Source organism: Lampetra fluviatilis, chromosome 28 (genome assembly GCF_964198595.1).
Source record: "Lampetra fluviatilis chromosome 28, kcLamFluv1.1, whole genome shotgun sequence".
Classification (NCBI taxonomy): Eukaryota; Metazoa; Chordata; class Hyperoartia; order Petromyzontiformes; family Petromyzontidae; genus Lampetra; species Lampetra fluviatilis.
In genome coordinates, this window is record NC_136302.1 from 9030013 (window position 1) to 9048786 (window position 18774).

General features: G+C 46.0%; 1 protein-coding gene across 3 annotated transcripts in view; it reads left to right on the forward strand.

The window, feature by feature from the left end:
• The window catches only part of LOC144942746 (uncharacterized), a 109334-nt gene that overhangs the window by 35890 nt on the left and 54670 nt on the right, over positions 1 to 18774 (forward strand). For 2 of the 3 annotated variants that reach the window (XM_078869622.1, XM_078869623.1), the window contains exons 2-5: positions 154 to 276; positions 3262 to 3387; positions 10772 to 10894; positions 18092 to 18214. In XM_078869622.1, the coding sequence (XP_078725748.1) occupies positions 154 to 276; positions 3262 to 3387; positions 10772 to 10894; positions 18092 to 18214 (495 nt within the window). The remainder of the gene's footprint in view (positions 1 to 153; positions 277 to 3261; positions 3388 to 10771; positions 10895 to 18091; positions 18215 to 18774) is intronic. The other variant, XM_078869624.1, reaches the window with a different exon arrangement.

An 18774-nucleotide genomic window follows, 5' to 3' on the forward strand; every position in this document is an offset into this window, starting at 1 on the left:
TATCCAGGTCTCACTAAAACACAAAAACAAAAGAAGACACGTCTGATCTCTCCAGGTGATCGCCCGGTCTCAAGTAAAGGGAGCTGGGGGGAGTGCATCGCTTTGAAAGGCCGCGCTGAACGGGTTTTCTCTCTCTCTTTTTTTGCGCGTCAGATCTGGACGAGTGCTCGGCGTACAACGGGGGCTGCCAGCACACCTGTATCAACACTCCGGGCAGCTACAACTGCGAGTGCCACGCAGGGACTCGGCTGCACGCGGATGGCAAGACATGCGTCAGTGCGTGCATTTCCTCCCTTAACAATCCATCCGTTTGACTTCAAACGGCTTCGTTCATTCGATGCATTTTTTTTACGTGTGTGTGTGTATAGTGGGGAGGGAGGGTGTAGCGGTTAGCGCGCCGCGCTACGAAGCCGGGGGACCCGAGATCGATTTCCGCTAATGGCCATCACCGTTGACGATTATCTGAACCGGTCCGGGGCCTCCCCCTGGTAGACTCAACCTCGAATGAGTACCTGGTGTGGTGTGTAAAATAACATAACGCCACTGGGGGAGACAAAGGCGGTCGGGCGTGGTGCTGGCCACCCACCCCCTTGTGTACTATGCTAGATGCTCACTAACAGCACTTGCCCTGAAAGTCTCTTAAGGCTATACGGGGGATCTTTGTCTTAATATAGATATAAAATTATCTTTACTTACCCATGACAGCCTCTCGAGATTCATCTCGAGATTATAAAACATCTCAATGCAGAAGAGTGTCCTGCATTGGGATGTTTTTGATTTATTTTTCTCATGAGTGTGTTTAGCTTAGGGAAGGAAACCAGAGTATCCACAGGGTGGTGGGTGGGGGGGGAACAAAACCAATACGTATGAACGGGGAAAAACTAAATCTCCACACAGATGGATTCAATAATCTGTTTGCTGTACTGCCATGCATGGGCCACCATGGATGGCACCGAATATTCCCAGGCAGCTTCACGTCTCAATAATTACATCAGCTCAACCCGGCTCAGCTGCTGAGCTACCTAACAGGTGACTTGGTGGTAGGCCGAGTTACGTGGATAAACATCCTCTGTGAATTCCGTCCGCCTGCCGAGAATTCCGTCAAGCCGTTGGGTTGCTGTTTACACTGACACCACCAAATTGATTCTAGAGTCACTTCGGCAGACCTCTCTTACGCAACGCCAAATGCGTCCGATGAGTATTATCACGTGAGCAGTCATTGATGACCATTCGGGGACCACCAAGTCAACACGCCAGAGAGGCCTCCTGAAAAATCCCAGTCGTTGTTTTCTTTTTTTCACTCATAACATTGAATGATGCCCCGATCCGGTAACGCGTTACACAACAGCCGAGGTCAGACATGATACATTTAACGGAGCTGGCGTCTGTGAGTGGCGTTGATTTGCTAGTGGACAGAGCGTAGGAATTATCACGCGCTGAGTGTTCACAGCACACTTGGGCAAAGGGCTTCTTTTTGGAGGGGAGCTGCATGACGTATGATTCACCGATGCACTCTGGCCTTTTGGCGAGCGGACGGCAAAATTTAGCCGTGGATTTTTTTTATTTTTTGTTTTTTTTTGTTACGGTCGCCCAAAGAGCATGGACTCATGCAGAGTGCTCGACTCTCTGCCAGAGCTTCAGCGTCGTTGAGAACATTGGCTCGGCGTTTCCGAGGCTCGTGTGCTTTGTGTGCAGATGAGACGCAACATCCAGTTCACTGTGACTTGCCCCACATGGAGGCACAATCATTAATCGTGAATTTTGGTTTCGGAATAATTGATTTACCGAAACAAAATTATTTGAAGCTTACTGGTTTTTTTTTTCTTCACGAAAACAATCTTGCCTCGTGATTACCCAAATTCCACATTTGTGTTTTATCCAGGAGCCTGACATTTATGAAGGATCTTGGCTTTTCGCAAAATAAATATATATAACGTTTGGCAAAACGGTGGTTTAAGTACATGCACGTGTGTACTCAAAACGATTTTGTTGTGCGTGCAATTTCACGTGAGTTTTCTGTTTCTTTTACGCATACATTGTATGCATCGTGATGCATTGCACGGTGCTTCTATGCTGCAACACAAGAGAGAGCCTTTTGTGGCATCCGAGCCCGGCCTGCATCTCCACAGATGCTAACTATGGACAAATCAATATCTGCTTGTGTGGAAGCCCTGCAGCTAAGGGGGAAGCACATGACACGGCTTAGTTTGTGGAGAACCAAACATGCGTTTAACATATCAACCTCACGTGTTAGAATCGCCACCCCAGATGAGATAGCAATCTCCCTCCCCTCCCCCCTCAATTAAAACGTCTGTCTGCCGAACAACAGTGGTTTAAATGTAAGTAATCTATGGTGCATATATACAGTTAGTCAATTGGCATATATGATTGCGGTGTGGTAAAGTGTGGGTACCACCTTCCTCATATCCGATATGTCTGACCAGTGCAGAAGATTTAGCCACATGCTCTCTTAGAGGGAGAGCTGCATATATTGGAGAGCCCTTCTGCCAGCAGTAGTATGAGCAAGAAATTGCAGGCCTGCGACTTTACCTTCAATAAGTAATTTCAGTTTTCAACGTGCAATATGTTTGTATTTTAGCAGGGTACGATGTTAATAACAGGACCCTGCGGGGTGGGCTGGTAGGAACGAATAACCAAATAATATAAACATAATGTATTATTACACTTGTTAAGCCAGGAAAGCCCCACTGAGTCAAAAGGTTTTTGTAGGGTCCTGCCAAGTGTTTGCAGTAGGGGTCGATGTTGATACACGGACGGACGGACGGACGGACGGACGGACGGACGATATAATCTATTGGTGGTCTGGTCCACTTCGTTCCTACCAGTATTAATAATACCTCCATACTTTGACTGTTGAAATAAACTCAAATGCCCTTTAGCCCCCTGTTGACAGGAAATTTGATCAGGGGCTTGAAGTCTCTTGGCAACCTGGATATTATCCGAGTCTATTTTGTAAATGTACGTTGAACTTCTATCGCACCGTACGTAGCCGACCACGCTAAACAACAAGCTAAACACACAAAAAAGCAGTTTCTTTTTATTCAATAAATGAGTTTGCAATCGAGATTCTGCGCCGGCCTTCGCAAGTGCCCGCACACTGAGAAGCCACCTCCCCCAACAGCATGTTGCGTTGTCTATCCCCCGGATGTTCCTTCTGTTTTTCTTTGCTGATACTGTGCTTTTGTCTATCTCTTCTCTTCCCCCCCCACTACCTCTGCGCCCCACCTCCGCCGGGCAAAGCGACCAACCTGTGCACCATAAACAACGGGGGCTGCGAGCACGAGTGCGTCCAGCTCCCGTCGGGCTGGTACCAGTGTCGCTGCCCGCACGGCTATCGGCTCAAGGACGACGGCAAACGCTGCGAAGGTGACGCGGCGCCTCGGCGTGACAATGGGGGAACCGCGGGCACACCCACGGCCGCCGGCTGGCTCGGGGCTCGTCCTCAACGCGAGCTCTTGCATCACGATCAGCCTAGATTTTCACGGAGCTCACGAGCTACTCCATTCCCGTGTCATTCATTGATATCCACGCGTTGGTGTACTGGACCTTTGGTGGCTGAGCAACAGGATTCCATTAAATTCTGAGCGCAGATGAGTGTGTTCTCTACCAGTCAGGAAGGTGTGGATAACTGAGGTATAGTGCCCGTTAGCTCCTGATGACAGTATGAATGACTGGGGTATAGTGTCTGTTAGCTCCTGATGACGGTATGAATGACTGGGGTACAGTGCCTGTTAGCTCCTGATGAAGGTGTGAATGACTGGGGTATAGTGCCTGTTAGCTCCTGATGACAGTATGAATGACTGGGGTATAGTGCCTGTTAGCTCCTGATGACAGTATGAATGACTGGGGTATAGTGCCTGTTAGCTCCTGATCACAGTATGAATGACTGGGGTATAGTGTCTGTTAGCTCCTGATGACGGTATGAATGACTGGGGTATAGTGCCTGTTAGCTCCTGATGAAGGTGTGAATGACTGGGGAATAGTGCCTGTTAGCTCCTGATGACAGTATGAATGACTGGGGTATAGTGCCTGTTAGCTCCTGATGACAATATGAATGACTGGGGTATAGTGCCTGTTAGCTCCTGATGAAGGTGTGAATGACTGGGGTATAGTGCCTGTTAGATCCTGATGACAGTATGAATGACTGGGGTATAGTGACTGTTAGCTCCTGATGACAGTATTAATGACTGGGGTATAGTGCCTGTTAGCTCCTGATGACGGTATGAATGACTGTGGTATAGTGCCTGTTAGCTCCTGATGAAGGTGTGAATGACTGGGGTATAGTGCCTGTTAGCTCCTGAGGACAGTATGAATGACTGGGGTATAGTGCCTGTTAGCTCCTGATGAAGGTGTGAATGACTGGGGTATAGTGCCTGTAGATCCTGATGACAGTATGAATGACTGGGGTATAGTGACTGTTAGCTCCTGATGACAGTATTAATGACTGGGGTATAGTGCCTGTTAGCTCCTGATGACGGTATAAATGACTGTGGTATAGTGCCTGTTAGCTCCTGATGAAGGTGTGAATGACTGGGGAATAGTGCCTGTTAGCTCCTGATGACAGTATGAATGACTGGGGTATAGTGCCTGTTAGCTCCTGATGACAATATGAATGACTGGGGTATAGTGCCTGTTAGCTCCTGATGAAGGTGTGAATGACTGGGGTATAGTGCCTGTTAGATCCTGATGACAGTATGAATGACTGGGGTATAGTGACTGTTAGCTCCTGATGACAGTATTAATGACTGGGGTATAGTGCCTGTTAGCTCCTGATGACGGTATGAATGACTGTGGTATAGTGCCTGTTAGCTCCTGATGAAGGTGTGAATGACTGGGGTATAATGCCTGTTAGCTCCTGAGGACAGTATGAATGACTGGGGTATAGTGCCTGTTAGCTCCTGATGAAGGTGTGAATGACTGGGGTATAGTGCCTGTAGATCCTGATGACAGTATGAATGACTGGGGTATAGTGACTGTTAGCTCCTGATGACAGTATTAATGACTGGGGTATAGTGCCTGTTAGCTCCTGATGACGGTATGAATGACTGGGGTATAGTGCCTGTTAGCTCCTGATGAAGGTGTGAATGACTGGGGTATAGTGCCTGTTAGATCCTGATGAAGGTGTGAATGACTGGGGTATAGTGCCTGTTAGCTCCTGAGGACAGTATGAATGACTGGGGTATAGTGCCTGTTAGCTCCTGATGACAGTGTGAATGACTGGGGTATAGTGCCTGTTAGCTCCTGATGACAGTATGAATGACTGGGGTATAGTGCCTGTTAGCTCATGATGACAGTATGAATGACTGGGGTATAGTGCCTGTTAGCTCCTGATGAAGGTGTGAATGACTGGGGTATAGTGCCTGTTAGCTCCTGATGAAGGTGTGAATGACTGGGGTATAGTGCCTGTTAGATCCTGATGACAGTATGAATGACTGGGGTATAGTGACTGTTAGCTCTTGATGACAGTATTAATGACTGGGGTATAGTGCCTGTTAGCTCCTGATGACGGTACGAATGACTGGGGTATAGTGCCTGTTAGCTCCTGATGAAGGTGTGAATGACTGAGGTATAGTGCCTGTTAGCTCCTGATGACAGTATGAATGACTGGGGTATAGTGCCTGTTAGCTCCTGATGAAGGTGTGAATGACTGGGGTATAGTGCCTGTTAGATCCTGATGACAGTATGAATGACTGGGGTATAGTGACTGTTAGCTCCTGATGACAGTATTAATGACTGGGGTTTAGTACCTGTTAGCTCCTGATGACGGTATGAATGACTGGGGTATAGTGCCTGTTAGCTCCTGATGAAGGTGTGAATGACTGGGGTATAGTGCCTGTTAGCTCCTGATGACAGTGTGAATGACTGGGGTATAGTGCCTGTTAGCTCCTGATGACAGTATGAATGACTGGGGTATAGTGCCTGTTAGCTCCTGATGACAGTGTGAATGACTGGGGTATAGTGCCTGTTAGCTCCTGATGACAGTATGAATAACTGGGGTAAAGTGCCTGTTAGTGCCTGAGGAAGGTATGAATGACTGGTGCTGGTCATACTGGACCTCAAACTGGTCGGGGGTTTAACTGTGTTTCCCCCCGTACACTGTTTGCATGCGTTATACGTTTAAAATTTGAATTATACAATGTAGATTATGTTCTCTGTGTTTGGTTGATGTAAATTCTGGTCACCTGTTCCAAGATACCTGGCCAATTTGGAAGAATAGCTCCCGCTCTGTAAGTGCGTATGTTGAACTTCTTTCGCACCATACGGAGCCAACCGTGCTAATCGGAGGTGTGGGGGAAGGACAACAAACTAAACACAGTAAGCAGTTCTAAAGATATCTTTGGGTCGTTCGGTAAAGTCACGTAGATAGGTTCAAAGAAAATAACAAAATAACAAAAAACTACGACTTTTCGATCGCAACACAAGCGGTCATAGTCTTTTGTTATTTTCTTTTAACCTATCTACGTGACTTTACCGAAAGACCCAACGAATATGAATTCCTGCAGTCACGAAAGCTTCAAGTCAAGATCAGTTCTAAAAAAATACGAGTTTTCAATCGAGATGATTTAAAAGAGCATAGCTCCAGTGATTTCCTAATATTGGAAGGAAGAGCATTCCAGACGGCCGCAGAAGCGCATCTGAAAGCACGGTGACCGTCTTTGTTCGATGACCCAATAACTATATTCTTGGCTCTTTCGGTAAAGTAATGGAGAAGGGAAATAATAAAATAATAAAAATACATTTTATTTTATTATTTCCCTTCTACGTGACTTTACCGAAAGAACCAAGAATATGAATCCCTGCAGTCACAAAAGCTTTACATCGAGACTCAATAACTGTGAAGTGCCCATATATACTGCTGAGTGGACAGAGTTGGATTGAACCAGTGACCTCTGGATGAAAGGCTAATAATGGTGGCCTTTAATCTGGCAGTGTCATGAGCAAGCAATTACATGGCTCCACATTTTCACGTTTCCCTTATTTGTGAAAATTCTTTGAGAATATGGGTGAGCTGAAAAAAAATCTGTTCGGAGTGACGCTCAGAAAAATGAAGTAGTTAAGAGTGGCAGATGGGGCCAATTCATCAAAAAAGGGGCCTGAGAAAGATTGGACCCCCACTGGATCGTGGCCCCTCATTAACCCCTGCCTCCTTCAGGAATCCGAGAGGGGATGGGGCGATTTGCATTTCTCTCTTCGCCCCGAAATTTTTAAGCACAGCTTTGAGTCGTTTGACCGCTCACACCCAGCTGTTGGCTTGGCCATTAAATGGAAAATATTTGCCAGCAAATGCTTTGTTTCATTAATGTATTATTTTTTTTCTGATGTGGTGGGGGAGGTGATGTCACCGTTCGAGCACGCTGAAGAAATGTTCACAATTGCATCTTCTCCGTGTTTTGTTTTCGTAGCAAGGATATTAGCGTTAATGTGTGGAATGCCACGTAAAGAATGCATCGCGGGGAATTTTACTTTGATTTGAAGTATGAAATAGGCAAAGATAAAGGTGCAGTCCTGAAAGTTGATCGCTAGCACCACTGCTTGCACAAGGACCTCCGCGAGAGCGAGCTCTAGAGACATCCCTCTAGAGGGGATGTTGGCCGACTCTTCCACGCTGTTCTTAGGTTGGTTTTTTTTCGGTAAAGTCACGTAGGTAAAAAATACAGCTATCGTGCTGTGACGGTTCCACCTGAATACGGAAGCTTGTGTTGCCTCCGAAACGTCGTGATTTTATTTTTATTTTACTTTCATTACTTTTTTACCTACGTTACTTTACCGCAAAAAACCCTAAAAATATGAATCCTTGCAGTCACGAAAGCTTCAAATCTAGAATTAATTCTCTTCCACGCTGGTCCTACATCCTGGCAAAGGTGGAAGCACTCACACTTTACACCACCACATGCAGCCTGCCGATTGTCGAACTGCGGTAAACCCGTTTCCACTGCTGGATGGGCAGAGGCAGGGAGATTGAGTGAAAGTTTGCACCGTTGTTTCGCCTGCATTGCCAGGTGATAGAAATGGCATCCTCCGGATTGCAAATAAATTGTGCTCTTCTTGGTTCTTTCGGTAAAGTCACGTAGAATTGAAATAATAAAATAATAAAAATAAAAGCCGTCCTCAGGTGGAGAACAGGTCTGTCGACAGACCTGTCCTCCACTTGAGGACGGCTGCTTGCGTTGTGGCCGAAACGTCGTGAGAATTATTATATTATGTTTTATTTTTATTATTTTATTATTTCCATTCTACGTGACTTTACCGAAAGAACCAAGAAGATGAATCCCTGCAGTCACGAAAGCTTTAAATCGAAATTTAAATTGTGCTCACCAATACACTGTGGTACCTTCCTATTTTGTATATTTATTGTACGTAAAAAAAGCCGGCAATTTATTGAAAGCTATGTAGGCACATCTAGCAATTGCCCGGTATGCGTATAATTGCAATTGGCTTTAAAAAGTATAATAATGTATGGCTCTTTGTCAATCCACTGCTGGATGAAAGCTTACCTATACCATGTCAGTTATGGGGGTTTTCTGACCACATCTCATCACGGTTCAAATATAACCTGCTACTAGGCATAAGCAGCAGCGACCTTTGTTTATCCAGGAGACACATGATACATTGCACCTTCAGATAAAGTACATTTACAATTCAATAGAACATAAAAACATTAATTATAAACGTTACAAATCTCAACCAAGCTTCATAATAATTTCATGAAAAAAATAAGAATGCAGCTGACATAGCCTCTCATGTTAGCCGTGGCTGGGAATTGCATTGAGGTCGCAGGGTTCAAAGTGTAATGTGCTAACCACTGCACCACTGCTCCATCCCAATCTTAGAATATTAACAACAAAACCATTTAGTTGTTCGTAATGAAAACATTTTCTTAGGTTTTTTCGGTAAAGTCACGTAGGTAAAAAATTAAAATTAATAAAAGTAAAATAAAAATAAAAATCACGACGTTTCAGAGGCAACACGAGCTTCCGTCTTCAGGTGGAACCGTCACAGCCCGACAGCTGTATCAAGTAAATGAGAGATTGCAAGAGATACCACTCCGTATATATAATGGTTGAGGGGGGGGGAAGGGCCAGGAACGGCACACTTTTTATTAATATGGTAAGGGGAGGCTTAAGACTAAGAATAGACTGCATAACAAATGACTCAGCCTTTGTTATGGAGAGGTGCGTTTGTGACTACGCATAGCCTACATAACAAATGCTGTAAATGAGACCGAGCATCTGCCATGTAGATTTTTTTTACCTACGTGACTTTACCGAAAAAACCTAAGAATATGAATCCTTGCAGTCACGAAAGCTTCAAATCTAGAATGAAAACATTCTTTAATCAAGCAAGGTTGTTTGATTAATGATCGTGCGATCGAACTCGAGATATGAATGCGGCTACTTTTGTTAAATATGGATTTATTTTGTCTGGTGTGTAAATAATGTGTTTTCGCCACTGCGTCTGTAAGGTTGTGTAATCGCGCGCGTGGATTTGTAGCCTGCGAGAGCTTGAGTGTGTCTGCATGTTCAATTCAATGTGTTAATAATGATAATGCAATTTTTGCTTCCTTGGGAATTCTCATCCTTCATCTCAATTAGTTTAGAAATTCATCTTCATTAAAAAAGTATGTATATATTTCGATTGAAAGCTTTCGTGACTGCAGGGATTCATCTTCTTGGTTCTTTCGGTAAAGTCACGTAGAAGAAAAATAATAAAATAATAAAAATAAAACATAATAAAATAATTCTCACGACGTTTCGGCCACAACGCAAGCAGCCGTCCTCAGGTGAAGAACAGGTCTGTCAGACGCTGTCTTTCCGACAGACCTGTTCTTCACCTGAGGACGGCTGCTTGCGTTGTGGCCGAAACGTCGTGAGAATTATTTTATTATGTTTTATTTTATTATTGTATTATTTCCCTTCTATGTGACTTTACCGAAAGAACCAATAAGACATATATATATATAACTTAGCCCTTTAACTAATTCACCTGGAATGTGCCTGATCTCATGAGGTCTAGGAAGCTAAGCACGCTTTCTTTTACTGGTGGATGATGCTTCTGTGGGTGACCGTCATACATACACAGATTTTAAGGGGGCAGTGCAGAATATCCATTATGCTGTACTGTGTTTCGGCACTTCGAAATCTACGCTCCCAACCTTCATCATCCCCGTGCTGAGGAACGTGGTGAAGCATGGTCACATAACCCCCACGGCATGGGTAGGCCCTCATCCAGCAGTGGATTATCCAAAGAATCGTTGTGCATATGCATTGTTACAATTGACCATTGCACATTGTGTCACTGCAAGTGTGGGAGCAGCATGCAATGCTTCGTTGCGTGGCAATAATCTGTGAAGATGTACATCATTAAGTTGACGTGCTATGAAGAAGGGCTGTTGCCCAACACGTCACCGCTCACGTATCAGTTTAACACACAGTAGGCTTTCACGACCAATATCATCCATTGTTTGGGTTAGAGCGTGTAAATATAAATGTGTCGTGAAACCCCCCCACCACCCAACACAGCCAATCAGTAGGTTTTTGTCACGTAAACAAAACGTGCCAATTCGTTACTACTTGAGCACACCGGTGGTGTGTCGGAGAGTCAAGTGCTCGAATTGTAAATGTAGATACTGGCAGAAAGGGCTCCCACAGATATGAGCTTGTTGTTATTGTTGTTCCTTGTGCCCAACTGCCTAAGGCAGCACCAGCGGCAGCATCACCGCATCATTTGCTTACCCCCCCTCCCACGCCAGCGATCGACCCGTGCACCAACAAGACCGGTGGCTGCTCGCAGAAGTGCCACAACGAAGGAGGCTCGGTGCGTTGTGACTGCCGTGCGGGATTCCAGCTGAACGCCGACGGGAGGACATGCGACGGTGAGTCTCGCTCACCCCCCCCCCCCACCGTCTCCGACAGCCTGCATGTCACGGCATCTTGGAATCCCTGCCTCAGTTGATACAGCAAATCTGGCTGTGACGGTCCCACCTGATGACGGAGACTTGTGTTGCCTCTGAAACGTCGTGATTTTTATTATTATTTTTATTAATTTCAATTTCATTGATAATTGGTTTTTTACCCTTCTCTCTGGCAACAAAACTGACACCTTTTTTACAAGGAGTCATGTTTGCATAGACCACAATACCTGCAGTCATAATGCAAACATAAAGAAAACATAACTCTGATAATGTATGCACTGTCCTTGAAGTTGATTGGTCCACACCCGAGACAGCTTTCCTTAGAGCCTAGTCTCACATGGTGTTGGACCAGATGACTTTACCGAAAAAACTAAGAGTATCGCTTCCAAAGGTCAGGGGTTTCGCCGGAAACAATTGGTTGCTCGCACCGCTGCCGGCAGAAGGGCTTCCACTCCAGGGAGCTGCAGAGAGTCACTCCCGGAGGGCGCTTTGGACCTCATCTTCTACGCCAGCCAGAGGTCGTGGAATAAGTGGTCATCAGGAACAAACATTTTTCAAATGTGATTCTCATCAGGCCCCACGGGGTGAAGTGCGGTCTCCAGCTCTTGTCCACTCTTTGGCCTCTCTATTTACGCGCTATGAAAGAGGGACATTGGCCAAAGCACCACCGATTATATGTTTTATTTTCTCACACGGCCGCAGCGTTCTTGACGAATGCGTTGAGGATTTGTGGTTTGTTTGCGCGTGGGCACCACTTCGACCCGCTGCGGCGCAAGCTCACGACTCATTACACAATAAACAACAAACAGATCTGTTTTCAAATATATTTCAAACCAATGACCGCGATAAATATCAGTATATGAATGTAAAAAGTTGTGTAATGTTACGTGTCAAAATTTGGGGTGGTGGGGGGAGGGGGCACTGCGTTTAATAATGATGAATTTTTGGCCGAGGTGAACCACTGCCTCTTATTTGTCCGTAATTACATGTGAAATGTGAGAAATTTGCTGGACTTTAAATGCTAAAGCAATCCGCAGTAGAATTGTCCTGAATTATTTCAGCCTGGGGCTGAAAAGGGGCCGCTGTTCGGCTTGCACCGTCGATAAACAAACACCAACCCGACAGCAAATGTTCCGAGTGCTCGCACGTACGTCTACACACACACACAGTCCACGTTTTTCTTCATCGACCGTTGGAAGTAAGTGTGGATAGTATGTATGCATGTAGAACTTCTTTCGCACCGTACGTAGCCAACCGTGCTATTCGGAGGTGCGGGGGAAGGACAAAAAACTAAACCTAAAAAGCTATTATAAAAAAAAAAGTTTCATCCTAGCTTTAAAAGTGCGTGGCTCCAGTGGCTTCCTAATATCAGAAGGAAGAGCATTCCAGACGACCACAGAAGCGCATCTGAAAGCGCCGCGTTGTTCGAGTGTTAGCGAAAAACCGCTGCGGCGACAATGACAACAACCGGAGTTCGCGTGATGATGGTTTATCCTCCTCGATGAAATCAGCAAGGTTCGTGAGTTCCTATTAAGGCTGGCACGGCGCGCAGGGTGCACAAGGGGAAAACAATCGATGGGATTTTATCGTCGTCAGAGAGGAAACCAGGAGAAAACCCACACACGGGTAAATATATACAAATAATGATTGTTCATCTCCTATTCGATGTTTGAGCATAGTTGCACCAAGCTGACGCAGTCAAACTCTTTCTCAACAACTGTGCCACAGCCGAGTGAAGTATATAAAATACAATATGTGAACAAAGTCACCTATCAGTGTCGACATATTCACCTTGACCATGGTTAAATCACCCTGAAATTGCCAAATCTCGTCAGATCTTGCAAGCTAAGCCGAGTGGAGCCTGGTTAGCGCTCGAATCGGAGCCCACTAGGGCATGCCGGGTGTTGTAGGCACGGGACCTGGTGAGGTAGTGAGTCGATGGGGCACGATTGAGTCTTCCCCCTCGTTTGTGTGAGCTTTCACCGGGCACTCCACTGTCCTCCTGTAAGACACTCATGAATTTTACCGGATAAACATCCCAATGTCGGGCCATCCTGGAAAAAAAAAGTCTTGAGACTCGGTGAAGCTTTCCCGGATAAATAATGGTCGTTATTATTCTAATTATGCAAAAATATCCACGTCCAACCAACTTTGTTTCCGGAGCGCTGATGTTAACGCACTCATTTTAGGCCAAGTTGATCTACGGGAGATCCAAGATAGATTCCGTTACTCTTTGCCAAGGGCGTGCATTTGTGGACCGTGAGTAAACCCAGCAACCGCTGGGATCACATCAATAACCACAGCCGCCATTCACCATCCAGCAGAGACGATAACATCTTCACAGACCTTGCACCAGGCGAGACGCACTTTGATGCCACGAGAAGTGTCGAAGATTCGCTGGCAAGGAGGTCATGGGACACACCCAGAGTTGTTACACGTTAACTGACCGAGGTGCTTGGCAGATGCACCACCTGCGCTCCCCACTGCGCCGAATCGTTGAGTGTCGCTTCTCAGCTCTCAGTTGTTCTTGGAGGGCGACTTGACTACTACTGCCCAGAGCACACACACACACACGCACACACACACACGCACACACACACACACGCGCGCGCGCGCGCACGCCCGCGTGCACTTGCACACACATAGCAAACATCGACTGGACAGAAGATGTCCATATACCAAGCAAAGGAAACAAGATGATTGCCGTCAAAACAAATGACCTTATTCCAGTGGTTTGTGTTTTTGCCTTGAGTTTAATGGGTGCTGCGTGTTTTCATGAGTAAATAAACCGGATTTACCCCCCCCTCCCTCTTTCTGCTCCTGCTGGGACATTTCAGAATAATTGAGCCCATGGATACGGTCTTACCCATTTTTATAGGACCGTTGTACCCATTAGAGAAAATAGTTGCGTACGCTTGACTAGAGGGATACAACGATATCACTAATCTGGGGTTGGTAAAAAAGAAAACGAGCAGCACCTTGTGGGGCTGTACCTACAGGGTGCTATCATCAATCCACTGCTGGATGGATGCCCTCCAAAACGTTGTCTGCGACGAAATCGTTCGCACCGGCTCCCGTGCGCACCGATTTCCATCGCTGCGTCTCCCCGGTGGACGCGTTTTCTCCGGACGCGTTCACATCCCTTGGCTAGCACTCCAACGTAATTCTTGATCATCAGCCATCGAAAACCCTTCCAGCAACGAGCCCTGCCCAAGCCCGCTCACTTTTTTTAATGAACAGTTTGAATGATGCCTTTCACCTTGCGTATGTTCTCCAATCCGCGTGTTTCTCTTGTTGCAGCCTCTTTTGTTTTGTTACATTTTCATCGTTAAATTCCTCGGGATGAAATTACGACTCCTGGACTGAAGAAGTTACAGTATGTCAGCCCTGCAGAAAATAAATATCTGAAAGCTTTTTTTTTTGTTAGATTAATTCGGCCATATTTTCACGTGGGTTCCCACTCAAAATAATGAAGGCGGTGCTCAATTTTTGAGTCGGTGGTGGAAATTCAACATTCCTTTGGCAAGGCAAAGTCTATACACCGGTCAATAACTGTTGACTTCGGACTTGCACTCAATGTTTTAATCAACACTGGCTGGAAGCCCGCACAATATTCAAGCTCGCAACTCGCAAGCCGTGCGCTCAAACCACCGTGCAAGCTGACACGATTGAGATTCCTCACTTCCTGTCTCTCATTAGTGACTCAAGCAAAACAATAATATGTATTAGATGTTTTGTTTACTGCAAATGTGAGTATAATGTACACGCGCTGGATGCTGACTCATAGTGTGACGGTTAAGACGACCGGAGGTCAACTGGTTCAAATGCCCCTCCACGGCATTTTAATTTTAATCAAAGGGGGGGGGGGGGGGGCAAGTATTGCGAATCTTCCTCACCGCCTCTGTGGCACCCAGCTGTATGAATGGGTACACCCAGTGCCGAATTATCCTAGTAGCAAGGTAGCTACATATGCTACAGGTCCCGCACTTTCAAAGGGCCCCACGCTAAATGCTTTCAAGCTATCAATTCCGGTTCAGTGATTCTGCACTTGCTCTATTACTAGAGTACTATACCGCCTTCAACTTTTGTGAACGACTGGGTGTTTAAGGTTAGCCATTTGTCGTATTATCTGTCTGTATAGCAAATGAAAAAATACAATTACTTCACCGTGCAAGGAAATAAATTGTGTTTTAATAGTTATGTTTTTTTTAATTTTATTTAGGTCCACCTTATAACTTATGCTACAAGCCCCACACTAGCTTAGTCCGGGACTGGGTACAGCACGGTCCCTTGATCGGCAGGTCACGTGTGGTGGGGTAAAGTGTGGGTACTTCCACCTCTGCCAGGATGTCTGGCCAGTGCGTAAGGGAAGGCCAAAAATACCCTCAATTTTTCAAGGACTCCCTCCAGCGGAGGCCTTTCACCAGCAGTGGCTTGAGCCAAGATATCTATAACAGAGCTGCACCCCTTTGCTTCATGACATCACGTGCGACGCGTGTGACGAACAATTCCACCGAAGCTCACCTCTACTCGAGATGATCCCAACGCGAACGCCGACGTGCCCACATCTGTGAGTAGCCGCGAATGAAGTGCGGTGGAGGAACTGCAGAGTTCAAAGTTCGTTGGCCAAATAAATGGGATCCGCTGCAACAAATGAAGAAAAAAACGTCCGTCGCTTGGAACAAAACAAAAATCGCAGCACTTGGACGAAAATGCGGATGATTTAAAAAACAGTTTGAACAATCATGTTTTCAGAGAGATGAAACGTGCCAATAAAACGCCCACCACGGCACATTACTGCATGAGCACCAGAGCCGCACATGTGCGCGGCACGCCATTCGTTACGAGGAGCCCTCGCTGCCTTCCGCGCTGAATGGGCCCCACTGTTTTCATCCACTGCTCTTTGCAATAATGTCTGGCAAGCCGGCAGACTCCCTGTTGACGAATCCCTGAAGGTCAAAACGGGTAGACAGTTTGCCTGCTTAAATAAACCACATTGGAAATTGTAGATCTGGCAGGCGCGTAGGCCAATGTATAAAATAATAAACTTTACTTAAAGTGGAGTAACGGACTTGCTGTTTTTATATTACATATTTCAATTGGCCTTCCTGTGTCTTTTCACGTGACAGGGTCGCACTCATTACACACACAAAGTGCTTGCCACAAACAAACCACAATACCCCGCTGACCTCAAGAAGGAACATAAATCATCACGCAAACTCCGATCATCCTCGCAGCGGCACCTTTTTGGCTGCTGGTCATCGAAAAAAGACGATGATCCCCACGTCGCGCAATTTCAGATGCGCTTCTGCGGCCGTCTGGAATGTTCTTCCTTCCGATATTAGGAAACCACTGGAGCCATGCACTTTTAATTAATCGAGATTGAAACTTTAGAACTGCTTTTGTCGTTTAGTTTGTTGTCCTTCTGCCGCACATCCGATTAGCACGATTGGCTACGTATGGTGTAAAAGAAGGTCAACTTACATACACATATTTAATATATTCATTTAAAAGCCTCACTGAGTCTCAACTCTGTCCCACAACATACCTGATACATTTTCACAATAGAAGGGGACGATTGCCATGCATTTCCCATTTTTAGTGATGTTTCAAGTTTGAACCATAAAGGCAGCAAACGATGGCTTACTCTTTTAAATGGTGTCATGGAGACCTCTAACGTCTACTACACTAAAGCAGATGGCACTTGTTTGATAGATAATGCATCTGGTGTATTAACCAGGGCAGCCTACCGGATTCGAACCACGAACCACTAGAACAAGTGCTGAACGCGATGCCACTCGGCCACGTCAAGCAAAAAAAATGTCTGTTCTTAACATATTTCAAATAGATATCCTGCCCGGTAATGATATCATAAACCTCTCATGTTAGCCGTGGCTAGGAATTGAATCCAGATAGGTGCGTTTCATCGCAAATTGTTCACAAAACAACTACCAGGTAAAGCCCACTGAGCTATATAGCTATTTTTCAGAAGAGAATTGGCTATAACAAATGATAGCTCAACGAAGTGGCTTATCACGTGCAAATTTATATCAGCTAAACACACAAAACGCATGTTCGTTGTAAATGTGGAGGGGAAAAAAAACGGAGAACCCGGAGAAAAATCCACTCGACCACTGGGAGAACTTGCGGACTCCAAATATACAGCAGGCATCAGGGTCGGGATCGAAAGCACGACCTCCTGTGTACCTGGCGAGGTAGTTAACATCTCGTCACTGGGGCGCCCCAGTGGGCCACATCGCGCGTGCCGTGTACGTGCACGCGACGTTTCGGGTTCGCTAAACCGCGCCGCCCCCTTTGCGAGGAAGTGGGGGAGAAACGACCGCGAGACTTGCATAGCGAAATCCATTTCCGCGCGAGGGAAATTGGAAATGACCGCGCGGGGCTCAGAAGAAAGCGGTCCGTCTGCTCGCGCGCGAATCTGCCAAGAAGGCTCCAGGCGTGTCGTACGCGAGGTGTCAGTCCGTCACACGCCCGGGAAATATCGAGAAGAAAAAAGTTCAGAAATAGTTGAGGGGCGATGGAGGAAGGTGGTGCTAAGGTTTCGTTTGTCCAACGCCAGTCACAGGTGAAGCTTTTTTTTTTCTTTCCCCGCAGCTCTTTGTAGACACTCTCGCTGCCAAAGTAAACCTAATTTGAAATACTTGCTATGCTGTTTGTAAGTGCTTCTCGAAAGAAAAAAAAATGCGTTTGATTCATTGGCAAAGCTTTATACTTCGCGAAAGTGTCAATTTTCATGATTTGTTTTGAATTATAAAGAAACTTTAAACTCGCTGTCGCAGTGCCAAAACAAACATTTTTGAATTACGGAATGTCAGAAATGTGTTCTCTTTTAAAACAAATAAAATCACTCAATCTTTGACATCACCATTTGTGTTCCCCGTAACCGAACGCACTCAGAATTCTCACAGTTCGTTGGAAACATCTCGCATTCATCCGACTAAATTAAGGCAACCCGACAAGGCGAAGCGGAGACGGACAGCGAAGCGTGCCGAAAGAGCCCATCACGAGACACGAGCCGGACAAATTGCCGATTTCTTTCGCGTCATTTTTGTGCACGCGCCTTGAGCCGATCTTTCCCTCTCCGTCTTCTCCGCCCCCCCACCCTCACCCCCACCCGCCCCTCCACCTCCTTCGCAGATCTTAACGAGTGCTCGCTGGGTTTGGCGCAATGCTCGCACGTTTGTCACAACACCCGCGGATCCTTCGCCTGCTCCTGTTACCCCGGCTATTCTCTGGGGCCCAGCAAGAAGCACTGCTATCGTGAGACGCACAACTGCACCGCACCCAGCGCCGGGAAACTAGGGACTGGTGGCTTAGCGGTAGAGCAATTGGCTCGTCGTCGGAAAGGCTGCGCGTTCGGATGGACAATGGGGGGGTTGACTCAGCCCATCGTCGGTTAACTGTCGTGGTTGTTTAACACGTAGGCTTTCGCGACCAATATTATTCGTAATAAACGTTTTTGGGTGAGATCGCGTTGTTACCCATTTATAAATAACGCGATCTAATCCAAAAAACGTTTATTAAATGCTGGTTGTGTCGTATAGATGGGCTCACCGTGGGAATGTGTGTATGTTGAAATCCTTTCGTACCGTACGTAGCCAACCCGTGCTCGGGACTGTGTTGTTGTTGTTGTTGTTTTTTCTACCTTGCCCCAAGCTTTGCATGTATTGTTGACAAATCTGCAGAAATTCATGTACGAGTGCACATTGTACTTCTACACTTAATATTTTCTATAATTAACTTGCTCAATTTGTCTCTGTCTTGCTCTTTTATCTTCATGTTTCATTTGTTGTTATAACTTGTTGACTCCCCCCCCACTT